This window comes from Podarcis muralis, chromosome 3 (assembly GCF_964188315.1).
Source record: "Podarcis muralis chromosome 3, rPodMur119.hap1.1, whole genome shotgun sequence".
NCBI lineage: Eukaryota > Metazoa > Chordata > Lepidosauria > Squamata > Lacertidae > Podarcis > Podarcis muralis.
This window is the reverse complement of record NC_135657.1, coordinates 26,729,660-26,756,227: the sequence shown is the minus strand read 5'-3', so window position 1 is coordinate 26,756,227 and position 26,568 is coordinate 26,729,660. Positions and strand designations below refer to the sequence as shown.

Genomic DNA, 26,568 nt, shown 5'->3' with positions numbered 1-26,568 from the left:
CAAATAACTTACAGCACTGGGGGATTTTGTTGTTGTTGGAAACTAATTGATAGATCTTAGAAATTGTGTGTGTGTGTGTTTCCCCCCCTGGGGGAGATACTGCATCTAAAACACTTACTCAGGGAATATCGCTGATCCCAAGTGTGAAAGTTCTTCATCTTCAATTGTGAAGCCGTTACAGTTCACCTGAGAGAGAAAGCGAAAGACGGAGAGAAATTAAAAACCCGCTGGCTTGTTGAGCACCGCATGCCTAAGTGACCATATTTGTCTGCACCATCCTGATTAATCTGATTAGAATGCTGCTTATTCTTAATCAAGTCTTGCTGCTGAGCGACTAGCTTTACAAGAAGGGAGGTCAGAGTTTGCCTTCAATTTAGTTTTATAGTGGAAGATTAAGGATGCGGCAGCCGGGCTGAGCTGCAGCAAAGTGTGTCAGCATCCTGGAACCAGGTGGGGCGAAAAGGCAGCTGAGTGTGTTATTCTCAGTCTCAAAATGACATTCAGTTCCAAGCCGTACCTTCCATTACATCATTTAGACAGCAGCATCTTTTAAAATGTGTATACAACAGCATTCATGTCATGTACTAACATCAAACATTACTATCTCGATGTTTGTAAAAAAATCATTTCCTAATATATAGTGTTTATGTTTACAATATGTGCTCAGTATGTTTATGTATTGGTCTGCATTTTGTATATCTACTTTATGATACATATTATTGTTTCTTTTTTAAAGAAAGTCAACAACAAATAAAAAGGGTAAATGCTAAAGAAAATGGGACTGAGTACTAGGCTATATCAAAAGGGGGGGAAATGAGAACTGCATAGATCACTTCCACACTTTACATTTTTGGGACAAATACTGAAGAAATGTAATATGCAAACATGCATAAAATTATTTGCCAAGGCTTTGGTTTCCAGAACCACTAAAAGGTAAAGGTACCCCTGCCCGTACGGGCCAGTCTTGCCAGACTCTGGGGTTGTGCGCCCATCTCACTCAAGAGGCCGGGGGCCAGCGCTGTCCGCAGACACTTCCGGGTCACGTGGCCAGCGTGACAAAGCTGCATCTGGCGAGCCAGCGCAGCACACAGAACGCCGTTTACCTTCCCGCCGGTAAGCGGTCCCTATTTATCTACTTGCACCCGGGGGTGCTTTCGAACTGCTAGGTTGGCAGGCGCTGGGACCGAGCAACGGGAGCGCACCCCACTGCGGGGATTCAAACCGCCGACCTAGGAGGCTTCTAATAGAGGGTTTTGGGGGATGACTCAATTTAGTGCATGCAACACCCTTAAACCATTTTGAAGCAAAGTCCATACCTCCTGCCCCATACAACATAGTTTTGTGGGGCTGGCAAGGCCCAAAATGTGGGATTTATCACACAAAATTGCACACAACTCTAAGCTTCTTTTTCAACCTTGCTTCCTGTACTTCTGGCTCAGTGCAAGATCACATGCCCCCAAAGGTGCCATTTGGATCCAGCCCTAACCCCCTACCCCCTTTTTAAAATCCATCTTACTTGACCAAAAAGGACCACAAGAGCTGCATTGTCAGGGTATTCTATATGCTTTGAATAAAAGTGATGGAGAGCCGAGATGTCATTCTGAATCAACTCTCTCTTTTCATTGTCAAGCTTATCGAGATCTGCAAAGGAAAAGAAATCCCGCTTCAATACAAAGACCAATTTACTTGCAGTGAAGTGCAGCGAAGTCCGCTTCAAGACAGGACGCCCTCGAAGAAAAGAGAATCAGTCACAAGAACTCTTCTTTGAACTGCGGGGAGTATCATTTTCCTCCTTGTAGGCCTTGTGGAAGGGAACAATGCCAGGAAGCATCTAACAGCTGGCACATTTCTACCCATATATTAGCTGGGAATAACATTGGCTTATGAAACACACTGTGTAATCTTTTTGTGTATTTGTCAATGCACCACTAACGAATGCTCAAGTAAGCCACTGAACCACCGAATTAAATGACACCTAATGAAAGGCCTCTCTTTGTGGGAAGAACAGTTCCTCACAGGACATCAAAACTGGGTTTTTACTCTGGTTAAAAAAACAATCAATCGAAAATAAAATATTGATAAATGCCACGCCAGACTTCAGTAAATGATAGAGATCCTAGAGTGAGTGTGTGTGTGTGTGGCAGGAGGGGGGGCGGGGGGGGGAGAAGATCCAGTGTGGTGTAGTGCTTAAGAGCAGTGGACTTGTAATCTGGTGAACCGGGTTCGCGTCTCCGCTCCTCCACATGCAGCTGCTGGGTGACTTTGGGCTAGTCACACTTCTGTGAAGTCTCTCAGCCCCATTCACCTCACAGAGTGTTTGTTGTGGGGGAGGAAGGGAAAGGAGATTGTTAGCCGCTTTGAGACTCCTTCGGGTAGTGATAAAGCGGGATATCAAATCCAAATTCTTCTCCCCCCCCCCCCACATACAGCATAAAAATGTGATCTTGCAGCCCACTTCTGCTCAATTCGGCATCAAGCTGCCTGAAAAAGCGACACATTAAACAACCTAATATGCTAAAGCCAGAAGGTTGGTGGTTTTTTTTAAAAAAATGGTCTTCTTAAAAATACAATAAATATAATGTAGTGGTATTCTTGGCAAATGCACAAAAGTTGTACATTTCTTCCTAGAGATAGCTGCATTTCATGACCGCATCTCAAGGTGTTCCGACTGAGCAGAAGGCAAATCTAAGACATTATTGTTCTCGAATATGTGCATGGTTGTGCTCACTTGTTCCCCTTATTGTCAGCACCGAGAAAGAGAGCAACACTACGAATGCTTGGCAGGCAATTCCAGTTTGCTTAGCCTTCTTAATAGCGGCTCAGTTTTGAGCTCTGCCTTGAGCGGGGGAAATAGGTTCACACACACACAGGCCTTCACTCCTCCTTAGATCACCTTTTGAGCATTTGGGATGCGGCAACCGCCGAGGACATGTCAGATTTGACTGGCAGTGACAGATATGCAACTCAACACTGGAGGGCCCTGCAATTAGCCCCAAAGACACTGTCACTATCAAGCAACTGTACCATCACTGACTAGATTCCCCCCTGGTAACAATGCTGGCTGTTTTAAAATTTCACATTACAATCCACCAAAGTCACCCGAGTTGCCAGGAAGGCTGTTTTGACAAGACAGAAGTGTAATCAATGGACCAGAATTTCAATTCACTTTTATCCCAAGTTAAGGGGAACAACAGAATCATTGGCGGTGGCAGAAGGGTGGGGGGGTGAGGAGAATAGGACACCTTGTTGAGGTAGATCTAGAAATGCACGTGTGTAAAATGTTTGTGTATTGTGCTATAATTAGTATATGCAAAGCTATAGAGGCAAAATGCAAACAGAGAGGCCAAAGAGGGTATATATAGCCTGTGATTTTTCCACGAAAACTCACTGTATTCAAGATAAATAATGATAATTCATAAGAGAAGTGATAATGTAACCTTTTGGTACTGTATTGTGTCTGTTTTTTATTGTTTTTGCCTATTGCATTGTATTTTTGATGTACTGTTAGTCACTTTGAGACTTTTTCTAAAGAGCGATGAATAAATATCATTCTCAATACTACAGGAAGAGAGAGAGAGAGAGAGACTTGTAAACACAGGCAGGTTTTGTTGAACAGCTACAAAATGCTTTCTGAACCCCCTATGGAATAACCCTTGTAGTCTTCCGTTTTTCTATACTTACGGGATTCAAACTCTGTTATAGAAAGGAGTTTTTCTGACTCAGTCCTTCCAGGGTGTGTTTTCTAGTAATGAAGAAAAGAAGTGACATTTGCAAAAAATCCCACACACATTCCACCAGCTTATTCACAACTGTCCTTTCTAACACACACACACACACACACACACACACACACACACACACACAAACTGCCCAGATGAGTCAACAAACTGCACTCTGGTTTAAATCTGCTGACACCCTAGGCCACTATGCCCCAAAACTCCTGTGAAAATGCCTGCACAAACAGAACAAGTATTTCTTAATTATTATTATTTTTAAACAAAAATCGTAATTTCTTTTAGCTGCAGATTTGCAGAAAGCAACTAACAGCAGCAAGCTATTAGAAGGCAGACTTTGCTTTGAGGAAAGTGAATAATCTCAATGTTGACAGAGTTCAAAAGCAACACTCCAGCGTTGGCCTAAGGCCACTTCTTTGTAATCTTGGCCATTAAATATGGGTTTGCAGGTGGCCCAGCAGCTGAGGTTCAGGGACTATGGTTTGCATATTTAGCTTTCATATGGCATGTAGGGCTCCCTCCCACTTCCCTGCAAGCTATAAAAGCACAAATTTATTCCAATGACTTTTCATCATTAAACATCTAATTTTGTTTGTGGATCACCACTAGAGTGTGTTTAAAAAAAAAATTAAAAAGAAAGGAAAGGAAAGGAAAGAAGCACAGGGGGAGTCAGGCAAGCTACCATCCCAGCATGCCTTCAGAGTCCTCTCCCCCCCACTGCATCTGGGTCACCCTTATCACAGAAGCAGTTCTCAAAATGTACAGAATTTCTTCAAAGGCCATTGTTTAGGAGGTTTGATTTTTTTTAATCATTATTACAGAGGGGGAGAGAAGTTGGGAGCGTTATGATAACATACAAAGCTGTGACCTTGAAACTTACTGGTCCCACTTTGTTTCCCTGCGAACACTCTATGAGTGAGAGAGAACATGCTTCAGAAAACCACATTTTGCCTTGGGAGGAGCCTCCATAAATAGGGTCAGATTTCCCTCCAGCTTAGAGGGCTTCCTACTTATAGAGACCTGGGCCACATCCATATTGAACATTTAAAGCACTACTATACCACACTTTAGCAGCCACGGCTCCCCCCAGAGGATCCTGGGAACTGTACTTTGTTAAGGATGCTGAGAGCCATTAGGAGACCCCTGTTTCCCACAGACTACAACTCCCAGAGTTCCTTGGGAAAAGATATTGATTGGAACGGAATGTCTGCCAGTGATGCTGCAGTTGATTGCAGATCCGACTTGGAGCAGTGAATTCACACAGATGGCCTTCAAAGGTCCCTTCCAACATTGTAATTCTATGGATTTTATCTAATAATTATTAAATTTATATACGTCCAAAGATTCTGGTTCTACTTCAGGGCAGTTCACAAGATAACAGCACAAAATAAATAGTTTAAAAAGAAGATGAATACCCACCCCCAACACAGTTAAAAGGCTGTAGAATATTCATCAGCCAAGGGACTGGGAGAAGAGGAACATTTTGAGGCACCTAAAGATGTATAATGAAGGCATCAGACGGACCTCCCTGGGAAGAACATTCCACAAATGAGGAGCCACTGCAGAAAAGGCCTGTTCTTGTGTTGCTGCCCTCCTGACCTCTTGTGGAAGAGGCACACAAAGAAGGGATTTAGAGAATGGTCACAGAGTCTGGGTTGGTTTATATGGGGAGAGGCGGTCTTTAAGGTATTGCAGTTCCTCTGCATCCTTCCCTGTTTTTAAGTACAAGTGGTCGTTCTTCCCTGAAAGGTGTCCTTTCCATCTGGGAAGGACATATTGCCACAGAGGCTTCATTTCCTAGTGAGAGGAGCATCTGGTTGAGTCTTCAGCCTGGGGAACAGGACTGTCCCTGGTCAAGCTGCCAAGAAGCCCATGTGTATGTAATGTCATATGTGAAGGAACCACCAGCCTCCAGACAGCTGGACTGTGGAGAATCTGGCCAAAACAGACAGAAGAATTTGGAATTCACGGCAACACGGCCATAATGAGCATCTGAAACAGAGGTTTGTACAGTTCCCCCAATAAACCCTGTTTCATTGAGCTTCACACCAACGTTATGCAATGCAAAAACACTGTGTGAACCGCTTGCAGTCAAGTCTTGTGCCCGAGGACATTGGGAATAAAAGGTGCTATTACATTTGTAAGGCTTTGCTTTCCAAAGACTTTGCGCAAAGCATGTTTGACGGAGAAATTCAGTGAAGAACGAGGGAGGTGACTTAATAGATGGGAAAGGTTCAAGAGCACAGCACTTCAAGAGGTTCTTAAGCACAAACACTGCAGATGCTTCAACTACTCATGTTAGGAGCAACTGCCGGCATATACACAAACAAGATGTTGTGAAGCGACTTTGCACCAGAGGCTACTGGAGCACACAGTCACTTCCCTGGCTCTTTCCATCTCCAAACAAAACAAAACAGAAATCTGGCCGAAGTCTTTGGGCCCTGCTCACCTGTTTGGCAATAATCCTTGCAGTGAGTCTCACAGTCTCCGAGGGATTCCAGTTCTGCCCAAACACACACATGGCCGAGCATTCCAGCTTGTGCAGGGGCCAGTCTTGTTTCTGGAAGATTAAACAGGCATTAAAAAAAAAAAAATCAACACTGCAGATTTGTGCTTTGCAAATGAGAAGAGGATGCCCTGCGCCCCACCTGGGCCTGGAGGTCAAATGAAATGTGTTTCCTCTAGGACACTTGCTAAAGTCAGCTAAGGATGGAACCAATCGGAAGATAAAAGAGCTATTTCATGAGGTCGTTTTTAACATGCTCCAAAACGATATATTATAAAAGTCACACCCTAGACTAGTTAAGAACGCAGGAAAAGCCTTACCAGATCAGGCCTAAGGCCCATCAGTTCCAGCACCATGCTGGAATTGTATGGCTTATGAGAAGTCTCCAAGCAGGACATGAAAGCAAGAGTGCTCTCCCTGCCTGTGATTCCCAGCGACTGGTATTCAGAGGAATACCCTGAACATGGCCATCATGTCTGGTAGCTGTCGATAGCTTTATACTTCATGAATCGGACCAGTCCTCTTTTAAAGTCATCTAAGTTGGTGGCCATCACTACTAGTTACAAGGTCACAGATCGAGAGCAGTGTTGCGGATTTGGCTGCCAGCTGGCCTGGAGCCTGGGCAAGTCAGATTCACTACCTACTCAAACCGTTCAGCCTCCCCACATTCCCATCTCTTGCCAAAGTGCAGAGGACTCTCGACATGCTCTCTGCTTGTCCCCCCCCCCCGCATCCTCCACAGCCTCTGCTTCCATTTCATGACCCACCCACTTACTAACTCTCCAAGGATAGACACTCCTGACAAAATACTCAATGAGACCTATAGATGAGCTAGCATTTTTCTTCTGAATGAGAATGCAAAACAAATGCAACTGTCCTGCAGCTGCAGCTCATCCCTTAGTCAAGGACCTGGGAACGGGGAGATGCTGCTGTTCAACCACAGGGCAAATACTCTGCATTCAAAGGCGTCGGGTTCAAACCTTGGCATCTCCAGGCAGGGCTGGAAAATACCCCTGTCTGAAACCCTAAAGTGCTACTGCAACCCAGTGTAGATAATACTGACCTGGATGTATCAGTGGCCTGGCTCAATATAAGGCAGCTTCCTAAGAGCTTGTCCTTCTGAAATAAATGCGATCTAAGCACATGTATCTATTGGGTAGGCCGCAACAGTCAAACTGAGCTATCTAATGACAATGACTTGGTTGAAGTCACTGGATTAAGTTCTTTATACCTAGAGTATTATGGACATAACAAACACAAAAATTAAATGGGCAAATTTTGGAAGTACCAAGAGTTGTCAAGAAATAAGCATAAGAGCCAAGGAAGAGCCTTTTTGGACTAGGCCAAAGGCCTACATGAAGTCCAGCATTCAGTTTCCCACCAGCAAATGGATGGTGACCATTCAGAAACCTGATTGTGTGGGAAATATTTCCCAGAAATCTCCACTTATATTTGCCAAATAAGCAATCATAATAAAGCTCTCTCTCTCTCTCTCTCTCTCTCTCTCTCTGTGTGTGTGTGTGTGTGTGTGTGTGTGACTGAAAAGGGCTTTATTTCATGGTCACAATATCTGACACTTGACCAGAAAGGAAGTTGTCAAGTAGCAGCTTAGATTCTTCACTAAACAATTAACTTTTTGGTACACAAGGGGTAGAATACCACATTCCGCACTTGGGTTTGTACCGCCGAAAAAAGAAAAAGAAAAAGAAAGAAATGTTAAGGAAGATACAAAATTGACAATGCCAATATGTCCTTCCAATGTTCCGTCCTGACCCTTTGATTCTTTAAGCATAGTTAATTAAAATTTTTCCTCAGGCAGAATCCGACTGAGTTATGTGAACTAGTAAGGTGGTTAAAGGGACAAGATATGGCTGAATTGTGCAAAACAAGATAAAAGCCAGGAATATTGCAGAAGAGGGGAGCAGTGTCTGAGTAATACCTGGCATGGAAACACTGTGACAGCGGCCTTTTTAGTGATCACAGCAGGACAGCGTTTAACATTCTTTTCCACAATTTTTCTAAGCCGTTTGACTGGTAGCGGGCAGCATTGTTCTAGCCAACTCCCCAGTGCTGTATTAACGACACTGTAGGTTCAAGGGGGTGGGGGGTGGGGACTATGCAGACAATATTTCTCTCTGATTTAAGGACAGAATGAGAAAATGTCTGGAAAAGCAAGTTTGCTAGGGCACCTGCTTTTATAAAAATCAAAGCGGAAGCATGAGCTACCTCCAGTGGGTTCTTCAAAATGGTTTCCATCGGCTTCGGATGTGCCAGAAGCCTATAGTATTCTAATGCAATAACAAAAGTCCCCGGAAGCCAATACTTCGAATGAATCTGTGGGGCTGGGGCGGGGAATCTCCACACAGCCTCAAAGCTAGCCTATGTGTTCTAGGCATGTCTACATGGAGGCAGTAAGTCAAGGGAGGAAGGTCAAAGGGGTAGGGGAAGGTTTCTAGAAAGAACGAGCGAAATTCTCACTTTTAAAAAAGAGAATAGAAAACTCATGTAATTTTCGTATTGTTCTTTTCACAAATTGGACTGGTGCCAAAACACATTTGGAGAGCCTAACATCCTTGATTCCACGTAACAGAGCCAAGGACACTATTCATAAAACTGGTGCTCTCAAGTGTGAAAAATTAGACTCAATCAACCCTTGACATTATATAAAAAGCAGAATAGTGGCCCAGGGGAGGGAAGGTGAATTTACATTTCTGATTGCCATTCTCCTTATTTCTGTCTGTTTAGTTCTTCAAAAGTAGGTTGGCAACCTAGCTTTGCAGCCCTGAGGATAAGAAGAATGCCATGTATACAGAAAAGTGTGAGTCTCACCTTTCTGAAAGGTTTGTTCACACTGTATTATTCCATCCCCCCCCCAAGTTTCCCTAAGAGTTGGTTTCCACACGAGCTTTCACATGACACAGAAAACCAACGGAATATAATGCATGTTCAGCACTCATTCCTGTGTTATTTGAATCCAGAAAAAAACCCAGTTTGCTGTCCCCTTAACCTGGAAACTCATGGGAGTAAATTTGGGGCTGTATACCAGCAAACAGTTCTTTTTTTTTGCCATTTTCATGGGTGAGTCATAAGGGAACAGAAGCACAGATGTGCGGAAAGAGTGGGGGAGTAGTGACGCTGTCCATTCGTTGTTGTGACACATCACACTCACTGGTGTGGATGAAATATAGCAAATCAGTCAAAAAGCCACATAGCACAGCTGGTTCGACAGCACAAAAGGAACATCAGAAAAGGAACCAAAGAACCAGCATTACAGTCAGGAAAACTAGTGCAAGATTCCCCACACCTGAATGCGCCCTTACTTATTCACCACAACTGAACCTACAGCAGGGGTGGGGAATCTGGGGCCGTGCAACACTGCTGAACTACAACTCCCATCATCCTTGGCCGTCAGCCATGCTTGCTGGCAAGGTTTTTTACGCAACTGGATGCAAAATGTAGTGTTGAGGGGAAACTGTGCAGTTGAAAAATGTGCTATTGGAAAATAGGGAAGGTAGATCAGATACCTGAGGAACACCATGCACGCAAATTATATAATGTGCTCTGCTTCAATTCTTAAACTGCCCAAACCATATTTAAACAAACCACCTTTTTGAGCAGAACCTCTTCTTCACCGTCATCTCCAGGCAGGTAATGCTTTGTCACATCCTTGCAAATACACAAAGTACTCTGAGTGTGTGTGCGTGTGCATGCCTAAGGCAGATTCATAAGTGAATTACCTGTGTATAGTAGATAAGAACTGCTCACTGCTATGGAGAAACCATCACTAATACAGTGGTACCTTGGTTTTCAAGCATCTTGGAAGCCAAAAATTGCAGTTTTCGGAAGCCGAAAACCTGGAAGTAAATGCTTCCATTTTCGAATGTGCATGGGAAATCGAATGGCTCCTGCTGCATCCCCCCCCCCCAGTTTTCTCCATTGAAACTGCAGGCTGCTCTTTGCACCTCGGTTTTCAAATGTTTCGGAAGCCGAACGGTCTTCTGGAACGTATTACGTTCGAAAACCGAAGTACCACTGTATAAGCAAGGAGCTAAGCAGGCTTTGTGTTCATTTGGAGCTTTTTTGTCGGGGTGTGTGTGTGTGTCTGAAAAGGAGTTTGCATAGTTGGAAAACCTGCTTTAAACCTCCCTACCAAGCTTGCTGAGGCTGATGGGAGTTGAGGCGCAACAGCATCTACAGGTTTGACATCCCTGATCTACAGGATTGGCCTGTCATTTAAAAGCTTTCCTACAGGGTCTATCAATATTATGAGGATTTAATACATGTGGGTTAAACCACAGAGCCTAAAGCTTGCCGATCAGAAGGTCGGTGGTTTGAATCCCCGCAACGGGGTGAGCTCCCGTTGCTCGGTCCCAGCTCCTGCCAACCTAGCATTTGGAAAGCACAAAGTGCAAGTAGATAAATAGGTACCGCTCCAGCGGGAAGGTCAACGGCGTTTCCGTGCGCTGCTCTGGTTCACCAGAAGCGGCTTAGTCATGCTGGTCACATGACCCGGAAACTGTACGCTGGCTCCCTCGGCCAGTAAAGCGAGATGAGCGCCACAACCCCAGAGTCGTCCACGACTGGACCTAATGGTCAAGGGTCCCTTTACCTATTTACTTGTGCATATATTTTTTTAAAGGTAAGTCATACCCTGGGGTCTTTTTATTTGCCACACAAAGGCACAAGCATTTTAGTAAATGACTATGCCAGGAAACAAATTCACTGAATGCTTCTATTATCACTTCTGAATATTTTGATTCTCTTGAAAAACAAAGAACCAAAACTACCCACATTATCTGTCAAGGTGGCCTCTTGAGGAAGTTAACAGGCATATTAGTGGAAGCACAAAACGGTTGGAAAATAAGGGGGGAACCTCCCACCCCCTTTCCCATTATGTTTCCTTTTCTTTTGAGAGCTTCTTCAAACATTGAAAGAGAAAAAAGACAAATAAAGGGCTGCATCCACTATAATTAGCTGACCTCAACTTATTAAGAATTGAATAGAGGTGTTTTATAGTAGGAAAAAACAGCCTGTGTCCCCAAGACTTAGTTCATCATATCTACACTTGTAAAATGCTGTCCTCTGAAAGTACTTATCTTACAGTGCTGTTAACAGCCAGTTTCTGAGGTGGAATAAAAAGAAAACGGCACTAGGTCTAATGCTCCTCTGACCCCAAATTTATTGTTACTATTTTAGATAAATAGCTGTGCATGTTATCTGAATTCAATTGGGGTTGTTAGCCGGATTGATCCGCCAATTGTGAAAGGCAGAATGGAACCAACTAGCTATCAAGCTAGTTCTCCTATCAAAACCACCACGATCCAAACAAAAGAAAAGAAAGCTCAACCAAAATGATCAAGGGGATGGGGAAAGTTGCAGCATTTGGGACGTTTTAGTTTAGAGAAAATGTAAGGGTTGTCTGTGTAATGTGAAGAAAACCAAAGCAAAGAGCATGCATTTTCATGGAGGTACGAAAGGGAAACATTTGCTATACAACAGAGTCCTACAAGTTCAATATCAAGGCCCCAATGCCCTTCTCGGCTGCAAGACAAAATTGCTGAGCCACTAAAAAAAAAACCTTAAAAAAAACAACCCACCACCCAAAGTCTTTGAAGAAGATAAAGATGAAAATGTGATACAGATTGTCTGTGCAGCACGTACAGTCAGCAGAGACTAGGTTCTAAGGAACACAATGCTTGAAGGTAACTTTGAAAAAGAATTCGGTGTTGGCAATGTTCTTACAGTACTTTGGAAGAAGCCCCCAAATGCTGAAGAGAAGCATTCTACCAAGTGAGGAGCAAAAAAACCCCGTAAGCATTTCATACAGTGTGATGAAAAAGGCATGATCAATACTGGTATGTTCAAAATATAAAGATCAAGTCTCTTGAAGTCCTATTGAATAAAGCATTACATCGCACATGATGACCCGAAGGAAGGGCTTTATGAAATCATTATATAATTGCACATCTTAACACCTGAATAAAAATCCCAACTCTCCTGCAACTTTTTAATGTCCAGAGGGCCTGATAGAAGAACCCTTCATTCTTGGAAGGCTGCTTTGTTACAACTGCCTTGCAGGCGCCATGGGAAGCACTCACCTTGAGCAGGCAAGCGCAGGAATGTAGGACAGTCTGTAACTCGGGGTTTGGGAATGTGTGGCCCAGAACTCCAACTCCCATCATCTCTGACCACTGGGCCATGTTGGCTGGAGCTGATGGGAGTTCACAGCATTGGGGATAGCCACACATTTCCTAGCTAGGGCAAGTCCTGAGGGCCAGAAGGAATGACCTGGAGGGCCACATCTGGCCGGTGGATAAGAAGTTCTTTCTCCATTCCTGAGTATCAGCTTCTTCTCTCCCATTCTCCTCCAATTCTCTTAAAAGGAATAATTATTTGGATTAGCTAGTGAAAATGATGGGCAGCACATTCAGGGGACACACACACACGCACAATTAAGGAGAGAGGAGCATGCCTGCTTGGCTAAAACTAGCTGATTCTGACCATCGTGGCAGGACTTGGAAATAGGGTTTCAGTTCCCACCTGATCCATGAAGAGGCTGGTGAAATCAGTCAAAATGCATATTCCTGCATCGAAAGCAAAGGGGCAAATATGTATGTCAAGGCCAATGTATCTACAGTGGGGAAAACAGCAGCAGAAAAAAGGGGTGGGGGAGGGGGATATATTCTGAGCACAGAATATGATTTCAGCTCTTTGTTTTGTTTCAAATGGGTAATTTTAAAGACGACGCCACCTGCCATTTTTGCACCAAAAAGACAGGATGAAAATGCTGTATTAGTCATAAATATTCAATTCGGTGCCATAATATGGGTGGGGGGGGGGGAGAGAGAGTTGGCAAAAATAAAATATGACTAACTGTTCACATGACAACCCTTTCTGAGGTAGATAGAGCACTATCAAGTCACCTGTATAACTTTTTCATATAGCGACACCTTCCAACAACCAATTTACGTTGGTGATGTTTCTAACCTCAAAAATGGCAGTGTGGGTTAGCTCAGGGGTGGAGAGCCTCAGGTCTGAGGCTCCAATGTGGCCCCGCAGGAATCTTTATCCGGCTCCTGGGACTCCGCCCTCCTGAGCCACGCCCTCTACCCCAGGCCACGCCCTTCACCGGCCTTGCCTCACAACCTCCTTCAGTGTTTTCGCCCGGAATGTGTCCTTGAATGCTTGAGAATCACTCTTGCTTGTCTGGATGAAGGATAGAGAGGGGCGTGTGCAGAACCTAGACTACCGTACAAAGAAAAAGTAAAATGAAGTGTTTTCGCTAGGCTTGAATGTGTCCTTGATCTGAGATAATGCCGCTTGCTTGCCTAGATGGAGAGTAGAGGTTTGGGAGCATGTAGACAAAGAAGTTTACTGTGCAAAAGTAGCATTTACATCCATTGTTTGGACCTCTTTTGCCTCTTGCCCTGCCCGCTGCTTGCACGCCCTCCCTACCCACCAGATGTTTCCATAGAAAGTATATCTCTCGATCTGAAAAAAAAGGTCCTCACCCCTGAATTAGCTTAGAGGACTAGAGCACCAAACACACACTTCAGAAATGGCAAATGCAACCCTGGGTTTTTTTATTAAAGATCCCAGGTGGGTAAGTGCCAGAGTAGCAAGGGAAAGAAACACTTAATAAGGTTAGAGGCCTTTGCTTTTGTGCATTCAAGTTTTACCCCCAGTAACTGTTAATTACTCTAAATGGGTCTACTTGCAGCTTCCTTTGCCCCTGTAATGAATGCATATGACTAACCAAGTGAAAGCACAGTTGGTTTCTAAGCACGCTATTATTATTAGCAGCAGCAGCGGTGACTGTACATTTGTAAACAGATTCCTTCCCTTCCCCGCAAAAGCTAAATCCAGCCTTTATTTCTGATTGCTCAGCTAGGCACAAGCTTCCTCACCAGCTTAGTGAAATAACGTTAAGCCATCTGGTATGTTTAAAGCAGGCAGAAGCTTCTGAAGCAATTAGGGCCATGTAGCAGTCTACTAATCTAATGGTTCAGCGATACTATGACCCAGCACAGATGATCCTCTGTGACTCATTATGGCAATTTCAAAATTCCTAGAATTATTCAGGCCACGGCTATGATTCCACAGTAGCACCGACCCTCGGCAGCAAACTCCTTTCCTCTCTCAGCTAAGAACCCATTTGAATCCATAAATCCTTGCTATTTACCCGTATTTTTTGCTCTATAAGACTCACTTTTTCCCTCCTAAAAAGTAAGGGGAAATGTGTGTGCGTCTTATGGAGCGAATGCAGGCTGTGCAGCTATCCCAGAAGCCAGAACAGAAAGAGGGATTGCTGCTTTCACTGCGCAGCGATCCCTCTTGCTGTTCTGGCTTCTGAGATTCAGAATATTCTTTTTTCTTGTTTTCCTCCTCCAAAAACTAGGTGCGTCTGGTGCGTCTTATAGAGCGAAAAATACGGTACCTATTGTAAACTGCCCTGGACATTTTTTTTTTTAGATTGAAGGAAGGTATGAAAACATATGGAATAAAATAGAAGCAATGCCCTTTTTTGCCCATCATGGTTCCTGTGACACTCACCTGGCATTCTACGTTGCAGTAAAAAGCCTGCTTGCATCTTCCACACCTGGACAAGCCTTCTTTCCTTAAAAAGAGACAACGCACACAATTGTCATGCCTCTCCGGTGACAATCATTTAATAAAAATACTATGGCCATTAGCATTCCAGCATGCAGAAGCTGACCTGGTCAATAGGCATGGGACCCATATGGTCACTGAATCATAGAATTGCAGAGTTGAAAGGGACCACAAGGGTCATCTAGTCCAACCCCCTGCAATGCAGGAATCTTTTGCTCAACATGGTATTCGAACCCATGACCCTGAGGCTAAGAGTCTCATGCTCTACCAGCTGAGCTATCATGCAAGATCTCAGATGGCGTCTTATAACTGTTCTTAAACTGGGGGGTGGGCTGGAGAGAGGAATTATCCTGTAAACCAGGGGGAGTATTCAATTATATTCACTTCTAAACATGAAAAAGTGGTTCTGTGCACCAGCCTTTTCCTCTCCTCTTCGAGCATGAGTTTGTCAAGCTATCATATAAAAAGAAAGAGCTATCCCTGGAGCTCACAGTTATCACTTTAATTGCATTGTGCACACTGCAAATGACTGAATCTAACAGGCACGATGATATAATTTGCTTCTTGGCAAATAAAAGTAATATACTTTGTTTAATCTGCTAATTTGCGGAGAAGCTCAAAGGCTCCCTTTTTTTGTGTCTATTTAACACTGGGGCGTGCTTACATAAAAGAAAACAATTGTAACAACCCCAGTCCCTGAAGCCGTAAATGCTAGAGAAAGTTATTTAACATGCTGAATTTTCTGCAACCAAGGCACTAAATTAGCGGCCCTCTTTCTGAGCACGGGTTTCTATACAATGGATAAACTGTGAAGCTTTTTTTTAAACATATAAACGTCATCTCCCTTTGGGACACCTCTACACAGTGGTTGCAGGAGGAAGTTCTCGAGCTCAGTTCCAGAGCACGCTGCATTGCAGCAAACCTACTGTGCTATATACTGCAATGCAACACATTACACCTGAGTGTTGTCAGAGGGATCTCCCTATGGTCACAGCTAAGCAACCTCCCAGATATATTTACAAAACAATGCTCCCTCTGTCCACAAGCATCTCAACTTAAAGTTAAGATATTGTAGCAAGACAGCTGTTAGGCTACTGCAGGTCGGACTATCGCTATGAGTTTGCCTTAAAAGCAGTGTCTGAGCACAGTCTGGGATTTCACAGTAGGGTACAGTCATACCTTGGTTTTCGAACAGCTTAGTTCCTGAACGTTTTGGCTCCTGAACGTCGCAACCTCGGATGTGACTGTTCTGGTTTGCAAACTCTTTTTGGAAGCTGAAGGTCCAACAGGGCTTCAGTGGCTTCTGATTGGCTGCAGGACCTTCCTGCAGCCAATCAGAAGCCGCACTTTGATTTTTGAACGTTTTGGAAGTCTAACGGACTTCCAAAATGGATTCCATTTGACTTCCAAGGTACAACTGTATTAATAAGATTTCTTAATAGTTCTGCTGGAAAGTTGTGAATGACAAAGCCATCAAGGTTTGGCAGGTACCTTGATCATACTTTCTCTTTCAACAAGCCTACCCATGACATGTATTTTAATATAATGTAAATTTTAATTCAATTTTAAAAATTTTTTAGGCCAACTTGTTTTTAACATCTGGTTTTACTGGTGAGTTTAAGGTGTGTGTTTTTCTGTACATTGCCTAGAGGCATTTTTATATCTTGTTAACAAATAATGAAAATGAAGACTAAAGGCTGAAAAGCATCTTGGGGAAGTGTGTAACAATTCTGTTGTTCTGGGGATCATAATTACAATGGAATAAAAAAGAAAAAAGAAAAGAAGGCTTGGGGCAAACAGCAGTAGCGTAGCGTGGGGGGTGCAGGGGGGGCCGGCCGCACCGGGCGCAACATCTGGGGGGGGCCGCCCGCACTCGCAGCTCTCTGCCCCTACCTGGCTCACTCACTCTCTCTCACTGCAGTGCTGGCTGTGCGAATCCGATCCGAGCCGCTGGGTCGCCGCCCACTGTTGGGGGGGGGGTGCCAGGCGTGCGGTGCGGTGCTAAAATCCACGGGTTAAGGGGCGCAAATTACTTGCCTTGCCCCGGGTGCTGACAACCCACGCTACGCCACTGGCAAACAGCCAAGGAGAGCGAGTCAGGTGCATATGAATAAAGAGCAGTTTGGAGGCAGAAAGAGATACGGAGGCAGAGTTAGCTAAAGACTGAAAAGAATATTGGGGTACACAGTGGATCCAATGAGACACGATAGTTTTCATGCCTGGTGAGAGTGTGCCATTTTGTAAACCCAAGAAGAGCCTGTTGGATCAGGCCAAAGGCTTGCTCTAGAGGTGGCCAACAAGATGCCTATAGAAAGTCCATGGAGGAAGAGCACTCTCCCCATTTGGGATTGCCAGCAATTGATTTTCAGGGATATTGCTGCTTATGCTCTACTAGCTAACTATGCTCTACTACTTCCTTATGCTGGTAATAGAATTATTAGATCTTAGAATTATTAGAAGATGTTAGAAAACCATCAGAAGTCCCCAGTGTTCTCTTCTCCAAAGAAAGCCAAACCCAAATAAGCACAAGCCCTGGAATTTCTTGCCTCTTGGGGAACTTTCTAACAATATTACTTGGTTTTTTGGGGGGAGTGGTATGTAAAATTATTATAAGGGATGCGGGTGGTGCTGTGGGTTAAACCACAGAGCCTAGGGCTTGCCGATCAGAAGGTCGGTGGTATGAATCCCCGCAACGGGGTGAGCTCCCGTTGCCCGGTCCCAGCTCCTGCCAACCTAGCAGTTCGAAAGCACGAAGTGCAAGTAGATAAATAGGTACCGCTCCGGCAAGAAGGTAAACTGCATTTCCGTGCACTGCTCTGGTTCACCAGAAGCGGCTTAGTCATGCTGGCCACATGACCCGGAAGCTGTACGCCGGCTCCCTTGGCCAATGAAGCAAGATAAGCGCCACAACCCCAAAGTCATCTGCGACTGGACCTAATGGCAGGGGTCCCTTTACCTTTACCTTTTATGTTACATTATTATTAAAACCATCAAATAATTACAACATGAGAGAAAAGCTCATGATGTTCTTTTCGTCAAGAGCTCTAAAGCCAACCCCTCCCCACCTCTTACACTGAAAATTGGCGGTTAAATGAAGCATATATGTTCTTATAGACTTAATGAGTCAAACTGATAATTCTCCAGCAAATACCTCACAATTTGTACATTATTTATAGCAAGAAAATGCAGCCAACACTAGTCCTAGTCCAGGGGTCTGCAACCTTTAAGACAAAAAGAGCCACTTGGACCCGTTTCCAAAGAAAAAAACAACCTGGGAGCCGCAAAACCATTGCAACATTTAAAACAAATATATCTCCGGAGCCGCGACCTGACAGCGGGCGGGAAGGTGACGTCAGGGCAGTGCGTGACTAACGCACGCACCGCCCCCATGCGACGTCACAGCCAGTACAGCGCCCGCCACAGTGTGGAGTGTCGGGGCGCACAATGCACCTCCTCCCCTCGCTAGTATCCGCCCCGGAGCCGTGGCAAAGGTGTAAAAGAGCCACATGCGGCTCCGGAGCCGCGGGTTGCAGACCCCTGTCCTAGTCAGAGAAGACCCAGTGAAAACAATGAGCGTGAGTAACTTAAGTTCATTAACATGCCTCTACTCTGAGTAAACTTTATTTGGCTACAATCCAACAAAGAATAATAATACCTTTAAAGGTTTAAACCTTTAAAGCCCTATACGGCCTAGGACCCTCGTACCTACAGGACCGCCTCTCCTGGTATGCCCCACAGAGAAACTTACGGTCTTCAAATAAAAACATCTTGAAGGTCCCAGGCCACAGAGAAGTTAGGCTGGCCTCAACTAGAGCCAGGGCTTTTTCGGCTGTGGCTCCGATCTGGTGGAACACTCTGTCACAAGAGACCAGGGCCCTGCGGGACTTGACATCTTTCCGCAGGGCCTGCAAGACAGAGCTGTTCCACCAGGCCTTTGGCCAGGGCACAGCCTGACTCCCTCCCTCGGCAATCTTCGCGGAGCTCTGGCTCAATGGTTGCCAGTGGCTTGAATTAATTAATTTTATAATGAATGAATTTAGAGTGTTGTTTATGCTGTACTTTTGTACTGTTTTATTGTTGTTAGCCGCCCTGAGCCCGGCTTCGGCTGGGGAGGGCGGGATATAAATAAAATTTATTATTTATTATTATTATTATTATTATTATTACCTAAAATGTTTTGGGGTCAAAATAACAAGTTTATACAGTATATGAATATTTTATTATTTTTATTATTTTTTTTGTCCGTGGTTCTTTTTCTATTTATACTGTGTCTGCAAAACTCTCATATTGAGGGCAGGACTGGTGTTATTTTGGTACAGTACCCAGCCATTTCAAGTGTTTTATAAATAAGATACTGTATAATAAAATATCACATTATGTGTCCCATAACAATAGTTTAACAAAATACTTTTGAGGATACTGTGTGTCAATTTATCTTTTGATACAGTTAAACCCTCCAGAGGATCCATGTTTATTGGGAGCAACATTTGGTTTAAGTCATATATTTTGTTACCATTTAACCGCTACCCTAGATGGAAAAGATATGTGATATCCAATAGAAAGAGAATGTACTAGTTAAAGTTATCAAACTTTTGACAGGCAGAAAGAAAGGAAAGGGTCAAATCAGTTTCACTTCACTCCCGAAATCCAGAAGTTAAGAATATGAAGCAGAACATAAATATAAATCTACCATTTTATGGCAACGGTCATGATACCATTCCATGGCAAATATTACAAACATTGCATCCAATTAGCATTGCTTTTGTCAATGATAGCAAAACCATAGGCACAGGGAATTCCACCTAGGAGCATGTTAATGCTGTAAGAGACTGGATTAACGGACCCTCATTCAGGGAGCTCTTAAGCACAATTTGGAAGGAAAGCTAAAGATTTTCCCCGATAGATAAATAGGTATGGGGCAGCTACAAGCTCCTGAATTGCTCCATATTCCTGCATTGCAGGAGGTTGTGCTACACGATCCTCAGGGTCCCTTCCAACTCTAAGATTCGATGATTTGGGTGGAGGGCATGAAGTTGGTGTATGAAATGAATCAAGTTTGCAGCTCTTATGATGACATGGTTGCTCCTGAAAGCATGTGAGCAATCCCTGATGAAATCTGAGAAGCGAGAGATGTGGCTGAATTGGAGCTGGCACGTGTCTTCATCCACCCCATGATGGGCAAAACCAGAATGATTTATGCAAAGTAACAAAAAATTAGGATAGCTCAGTTGGTAGAGCAACGAGACTCTTAGTCTCAGGGTTGTAGGTTTGAGTCCCACATTGGGTGAAAGATTTCTGCATTGCAGGGGGTTGAACTCCATGGCCCTTCCAACTCTATAGTTCTATGAAAAAGGGCAGAATTGTGCTTTCTTCTCTCTCTTTTTTGCATAATTTATACAGATGGCCGAATCTGTTTTCTTGGTGCCTAATTTAAAGTGCCTGAGCATAGAACTGTATTCCATTTGAGCTTACACAGCCACACGACCCATCAGAAGACCTGAGTAACAGACTCTCTAAAACAAAATATGATGTTCCTAATTCTGACCTCTATAAAGTGGACATTATAACACAACATATTACCTTTAACACTAAATGATTAGGGATCCTCGGGACATTGAACCATAGACTCATAGAATTGCAGAGTTGGAAGGGACCTTGGGGGTCTTCTAGTCCACCTGCTGCAATGCATACTTGGGTGTTTGTGGATTCTTATTATTACTACAACTGTAATATAAAGTGCCAGGGGTAAAACGATCTTGAAGAGTTACAGTGCCACAATATGCTTGCAGGAGACTCTACAGCGTGTCAGAACCCAAAGGACTCTGATGAAATATATTGAGGCCTCTGCAAGCACTCTCTCTTAGAGATACACCTGTTTGAAACTGTAGGTCTTGAAACTCCAACATGATTCCATGACAGCTGTAAGCTTGCATGAGATGACTGCGGTATTTCTGCCTGCCAAGATTACTGCCTATTCTTTCTATACACCAGCCACCCCTAGGGCCCGCTGTGCCAGGCTCAGGCTGGATTCAGATGTAATGCGAAACCATGGCTTGTGCTAACTATAGATAAGAACCCAAAACATGGTTTGATCTTTTGAGACATATAGCAGACAAATCATGTTTAGAGGTGTTTCTTCGCTATCTTTTTCCTTCCTCGCTCAGCTCCACGTTCAGTCCCATACCCACAGTGCGATAGCCTCTCAAGGAAAATAAAACTTCATTCCCATAATGCAACTGCCATTTCATAAAGTGGACCAATGGCCCTAACCATGGTTTGCTACTTTTCTATGAATTGAGTCATAATCACGAACCACAGTTAGCACAAACTCATCTGCAAACAAGCTTCCAAATTGTGGTTTCAGATCCTGGTATGTCAGTCGCAAACAGCATCTTGTAGGCACCTTGGGTTCTGAGGTAACACAAACCATGGCTTAGCTAAACAACCATGCCTGTGTACACATTATATCTTTTAAAACACATTTGAAATGCATTCTTTCTCTCAAAGAATTCTGGACATTGTAGTTTGCCCCTCACAGAGTTACAATTCCCAGCAACATCTAATGAACTACAGTGCCCAGAACTCTTTGAGGAAAGAAATGTGTTTCGAATGTGCTTTAAAGGTATAGCAATGTACAGATCTCAAGCCTTCACGGGCCATCCGAACTCAGCCTCAGTTTTGCTTTTCTTAACAAGGAAGAGATAACTTGCACAATATTCCATGCCAATTATAAATCGCACTGGAGGAGACCACATCTTTTTATGCCAGTTTTACAGTGCCAAGAAGGAACATAATTGGTTTTAAGAAGCAACCAACCGCCTGAACATACGCAGAGCAAGATGTCCCTAAACTGCTTGATTTCAGTGGGCTTAGCCAGGCCTACCTAAATCTAACTAAGCTCAGGCTAACTGCGTGGAAAGATCTTAATTCAACTAACTTTACCAGATTAAATGCGCTACTGCCCGATAATCCTTTCTCTACTCCTTTACTGTCCAGAGATGTTGCGAATTTTAGCTGACGGCTCAAACTACAAAGAAAGAAGGATGCATGCTCTTTCTGAAGGACAGTTGAGGATAAGCATGGCTTCCTTTGAATCACAGCTTTGTCCTGGACCTCCTTTTTAGCCCTGGGTCCAGCTATTGAGCATCGACACCCCCTGGACACGTGTAAAGCCTCTTCTAATCCCACCCACCCACCCATCCCACTTTCGAGTCCCCTGGGAGACAGCTGAAGGGCAGCCAGAAATCCAACAGGTGCAGTGGCTTCCGAGACAGGAAGAAGAGATCCTTCTCCACCTGTGGGTTTGCTGCCTCTCAGGCTACCGGCAAAGCCAGGCAGCAGTCAGAATGACGTCTCGGGGTGCGGGAGAGCGCGCCCCCTGTGGGGCTGAGGCAGGAGGCTGTTGGATGTGAGAGAGGGCCCAGGAAGCAGGCAGGCAGGCAGGCAGGCCAGCCGGAGGAGCCCCGGCCCCTCTTCCTCCCGCGCGCGCCCGGCCTCCGCCAGCAGCCTCCCGGGAAGGGCCTTCCCTTCCGCAGAGAAGCGCGCCCTGGGCTGCCGGTGCTAGGACCCGCGGGGAATTCGCGGGCGCCGCCAAGGCGAGCGCCTGCCCCCCTCGCTTCTCGTGCCTCCCGCTCGGCCTCCTCCCTTCCGCCGGCAGGGGACGGGCGAGCGCCGAAGGGCAGCGGCCGGGCAGGCAGGCAGGCAGGCCGGCCGGGCGGGCGGTACCTGGCGAAGCAGCACTCGCAGTGGTTGCCCCTCTCGTTGACGGTCAGCACGGACGTGTAGGCCGGGCACGAGAAGAGCAGCTCCCCGACGGCGAAGCGGCGAAGCGCCCGCAGCCCCCGGCCTTTGCCCGGGCTCTGGAATCGCTCCAGCGCCGGAGACTCGGAACTCCTCGCCGAGCTCATGGCTCCTCTCTGCCAGGCGCTGCCGCTGCCGCTGCCGCCTCCTTCTTGGCACAAGCCCCGTGGTGGCGGCGGCCTGTGCCGTGGCTATTAATGGCGCGCAGCAGCAGCAGCCACCCGCAGCGCCCGGCCCCGGCCAGCCAGAGCTCGCAGCACATACATGGGCATGGGCAGCCGGAGCAGCAGCAGCAGCAGTGGCGGCCGCGGCCGGCTCCCTGGGAAAAGCGCGCCGGGAGCCCGCTGGGTCCTAGAGGCAACGCGGGCCCGGCTGCCCGCGCGGCACCCCGGGTACGCGCCCCGGAGGTGAGGGGTGGCGGGCCCTGGAGCTGGAATCCCTTCTGCTACCCCACTTCTCACGGTCTTTCGTTTGACGTTGAGGGGTTAAGATCTCTTCTCTCTTTTTTAAAGTTGCCTCATGCCTATCAAAGTTAACCTTTATATCATGGCACATGGCACGTTTTCCAATTCTAATTACGCTCCTTACAAAATGACTCAAAATTTAAATAAATTAGAAAGTTTCCCATTACAAGTATTTGGTCAACCCTGCTAGTGATGTTAATTGCTTACAATAATCTTTCAAATACAGTGGTACCTCAGGTTACATACGCTTCAGGTTACAGACTCCGCTAACCCAGAAATAGTGCTTCAGGTTAAGAACTTTGCTTCAGGATGAGAACAGAAATCGCGCAGCAGGCGGCCCCATTAGCTAAAGTGGTGCTTCAGGTTAAGAACAGTTTCAGGTTAAGTACGGACCTCCAGAATGAATTAAGCACCCTGCAAACTAGTTATGCATATACAGTGGTACCTCAGGTTAAGTACTTAATTCATTTTAGAGGTCCATTCTTAACTTGAAACTGTTCTTAACCTGAAGCACCACTTTAGCTAATGGGGTCTCCTGCTGCTGCCGCCGGAGCACGATTTCTGTTCTCATCCTGAAGCAAAGTTCTTAACCTGAAGCACTATTTCTGGGTTAGCGGAGTCTGTAATCTGAAGCGTCTGTAACCTGAAGCGTATGTAACCCGAGGTACCACTGTATTGTATAAATTTACTCCAGTCCTTTTGGAATACATGATCATGCTGGTTTCGGATATTTCCTGTCAGCTTCGCCAGTTCTGCAAAGTCCATCATATTCATCTGCCACTCTTCTTTCGTTGGTACTTCCTCTTGTTTCCATTTTTGGGCTGAAAGAATTCTTTTAGCACACAACCATTCTAAAAGCTAAAACCAGTGCTGTTTTGCTAGAAAAAGAGGTGCCGGAGGAGCTCACTCTGAACTACTTCTCTTAGACTAGCAATGGCACCCACCTGAGAGTTCTGGAGATGAGCTCCCCAGCTGGGGAAAAAAAAGCCCTGACTAAATAATAATAATAATAATAATAATAATTTATTATTTATACCCCTCCCATCTGGCTGGGCCTCCCCAGCCACTCTGGGCGGCTTCCATAAAAACCAAAAATACAGTAAAATATCACACGTTAAAAACTTCCCTGAACAGGGCTGCCTTAAGATGTCTTCTGAATGTCAGGTAGTTGTTTATCGCTTTGACATCTGCTGGAAGGGCGTTCCACAGGGCGGGCGCCACTACCGAGAAGGCCCTCTGCCTGGTTCCCTGTAGCTTTGCTTCTCGCAATGAGGGAACTGCCAGAAGGCCCTCGGCGCTGGACCTCAGCGTCCGGGCAGAATGATGGGGGTGGAGATGCTCCTTCAGGTATACTGGACCGAGGCCGTTTAGGGCTTTAAAGGTCAGCACCAACACTTTGAATTGTGCTCGGAAACGTACTGGGAGCCAATGTAGGTCTTTCAAGACCGGTGTTATATGGTCTCGGCATCCACCCCCAGTCACCAGTCTAGCTGCCGCATTCTGGATTAGTTGTAGTTTCTGAGTCACCTTCAAAGGTAGCCCCACGTAGAGTGCATTGCAGTAGTCCAAGCGGACTAAAACTAAAAAGCTCTCCCCACAGCTATGTGGTACAAAATGAAAGGTCTTTAAATTCCAGTCCTAGGCATGTTTTACCCAGAAACAAGGGCACCCCGTGGGGAATGTTGTTTGCATCCATCTGTCTCCAGAGACAATGGAGTGCACCTCTGAAGGTGAAGCCAAACCGCTGCTTTGGCAACACTGAAGTGACCTCCCCAGGGCGCAAGCCAGGGTTGTGTGTATGGAGGTCCTGGGCTGCCCAGACGACAAGACTCGCCCCCCTCGACCTCCTTGATGTGGTCCAAAGATAAGCAGAGCAATACATTTGACACCAACCTGGCTGCAGGAGTTGCTGGAAGGAGGCATACAAGGCATCATCTAACTGACTTAGGGACTCCACTCTGGATTTGTTTGTACGGTTTACTCCTTAGCTTTTTATTTTCCCAAAGAGATCCCACAAGGCAGAGGAGACTCGAGACACAAGAGCTTATCAAAGATGTAGTCATTTCTGGCTACTGCCAAGTGTCCGTGGACTACAACTTCCATCACCCCTGACCATTGGGTGCACTGGGAGTTTGATTCCAACAAATATCTGAAGGTTTCCCAAGCCAAAACGCATTCAGCACAATACATTTTACTAGTATTGCATCTGCAATTTCTTACTATATGCTAAGGCCCTGAAACTCCAATGTGGACATGCTTTTTAGAACCTAAGATTTTAATCAAGCTGAAGGCTTTTTGGGTTTTTTTAATGATATAATTCCCAGGAGGTTAATGTGAAACATGAATCACAGAAAAAATCTTAACATGTTAGAAACCCTTCATGGCTGTAAGCAGAGGGCATTCTACACCTGCAGTCTGTAGCCTGGAGGCATGAGAAGAAAGATTTGCTAAATAAGTACTGCTGAAGTATGACACACTAAGGGCACAGCTCAAGATCATTGACTCATCTTCCTTTCATTAATGCAGAAGGAAGGTTCGCAAACTTTGTCAGAGTGAGTCTCTGTAAATGAAGACGGAAACTGTTCCAGCTTCTCTCAAGCGTCACAATGGGCCAATTCATGGAAACATCCCACCTGCAGCCACAGGCTTTCCCCCCTCGTTCTTGGCCCTGGTTGTGATGTGTATGTGGCAAACCTGGGTTGCCTGAATCATGGTGCAAGGTGCACCATGAACGGAAAAATACAACATGGCCCACCATGTGCAGAGTACTTTGGCAGTTCACTGTTACAGCATGCAGTCCTGCTAAAACTTTAGGTGCAATTTATTTTAAGGGAAAGTGAGGGACCAGGGCCATATTTGGGCCCGTAAAGGTAAAAGGACCCCTGACCATTAGGTCCAGTCACAGAAGACTCTGGGGTTGCGGCGCTCATCTCACTTTACTGGCCGAGGGAGCCGGTGTACAGCTTCCGGGTCATGTGGCCAGCATGACTAAACCGCTTCTGATGAACCAGAGCAGTGCACGGAAATGCTGTTTACCTTCCCGCCGGAGCGGTACCTATTTATCTACATGCACTTTGCCGTGCTTTCGAACTATGTTGGCAGGAGCAGGGACTGAGCAACAGGAGCTCACCCCATTGCGGGGATTTGAACTGCCAACCTTCTGATTGGCAAACCCTAGGCTCTGTGGTTTAGACCACAGCGCTACCCGCATCCCTTTCTTGTGGGCCCATACCAGACTTGAAAGCACCTACACACAGAGAAATTTAACAGTGCAATCCTTTGCCAACTTGAATCCATTATAATTTGTGGCCTTAAGGGACCTTAGGCGCATAGGGCTGGGTGGCAAGACTGCAGTCTTAAGGCATGCTTAAGTAGGACTGGCTCCAGTTGCGCTTGGTGTGGTGAGGCAGAGCCACCTCCCCCAACACTGACTTCAATGCAACTTACCTAGATG

The 26,568-nt window shown here is 45.3% G+C and overlaps 1 protein-coding gene across 2 annotated transcripts in view; it reads right to left on the bottom strand.

Moving 5' to 3' along the window:
• The window catches only part of SMYD2 (SET and MYND domain containing 2), a 35,324-nt gene extending 12,362 nt beyond the window's left edge, over positions 1 to 22,962 (bottom strand). The window contains exons 1-6 of one of the 2 annotated variants that reach the window (XM_028724655.2): positions 22,576 to 22,858; positions 14,794 to 14,857; positions 6,184 to 6,294; positions 3,682 to 3,742; positions 1,517 to 1,641; positions 119 to 186 (exon numbers count right to left, since the gene is read on the bottom strand). In XM_028724655.2, the coding sequence (XP_028580488.2) occupies positions 119 to 186; positions 1,517 to 1,641; positions 3,682 to 3,742; positions 6,184 to 6,294; positions 14,794 to 14,857; positions 22,576 to 22,757 (611 nt within the window). In that variant the 5' untranslated portion in view covers positions 22,758 to 22,858. Of the gene's footprint in view, positions 1 to 118; positions 187 to 1,516; positions 1,642 to 3,681; positions 3,743 to 6,183; positions 6,295 to 14,793; positions 14,858 to 22,575 lie in introns of both variants that reach the window. The other variant, XM_028724657.2, reaches the window with a different exon arrangement.
• Between the last annotated feature and the right edge of the window lie 3,606 nt (positions 22,963 to 26,568).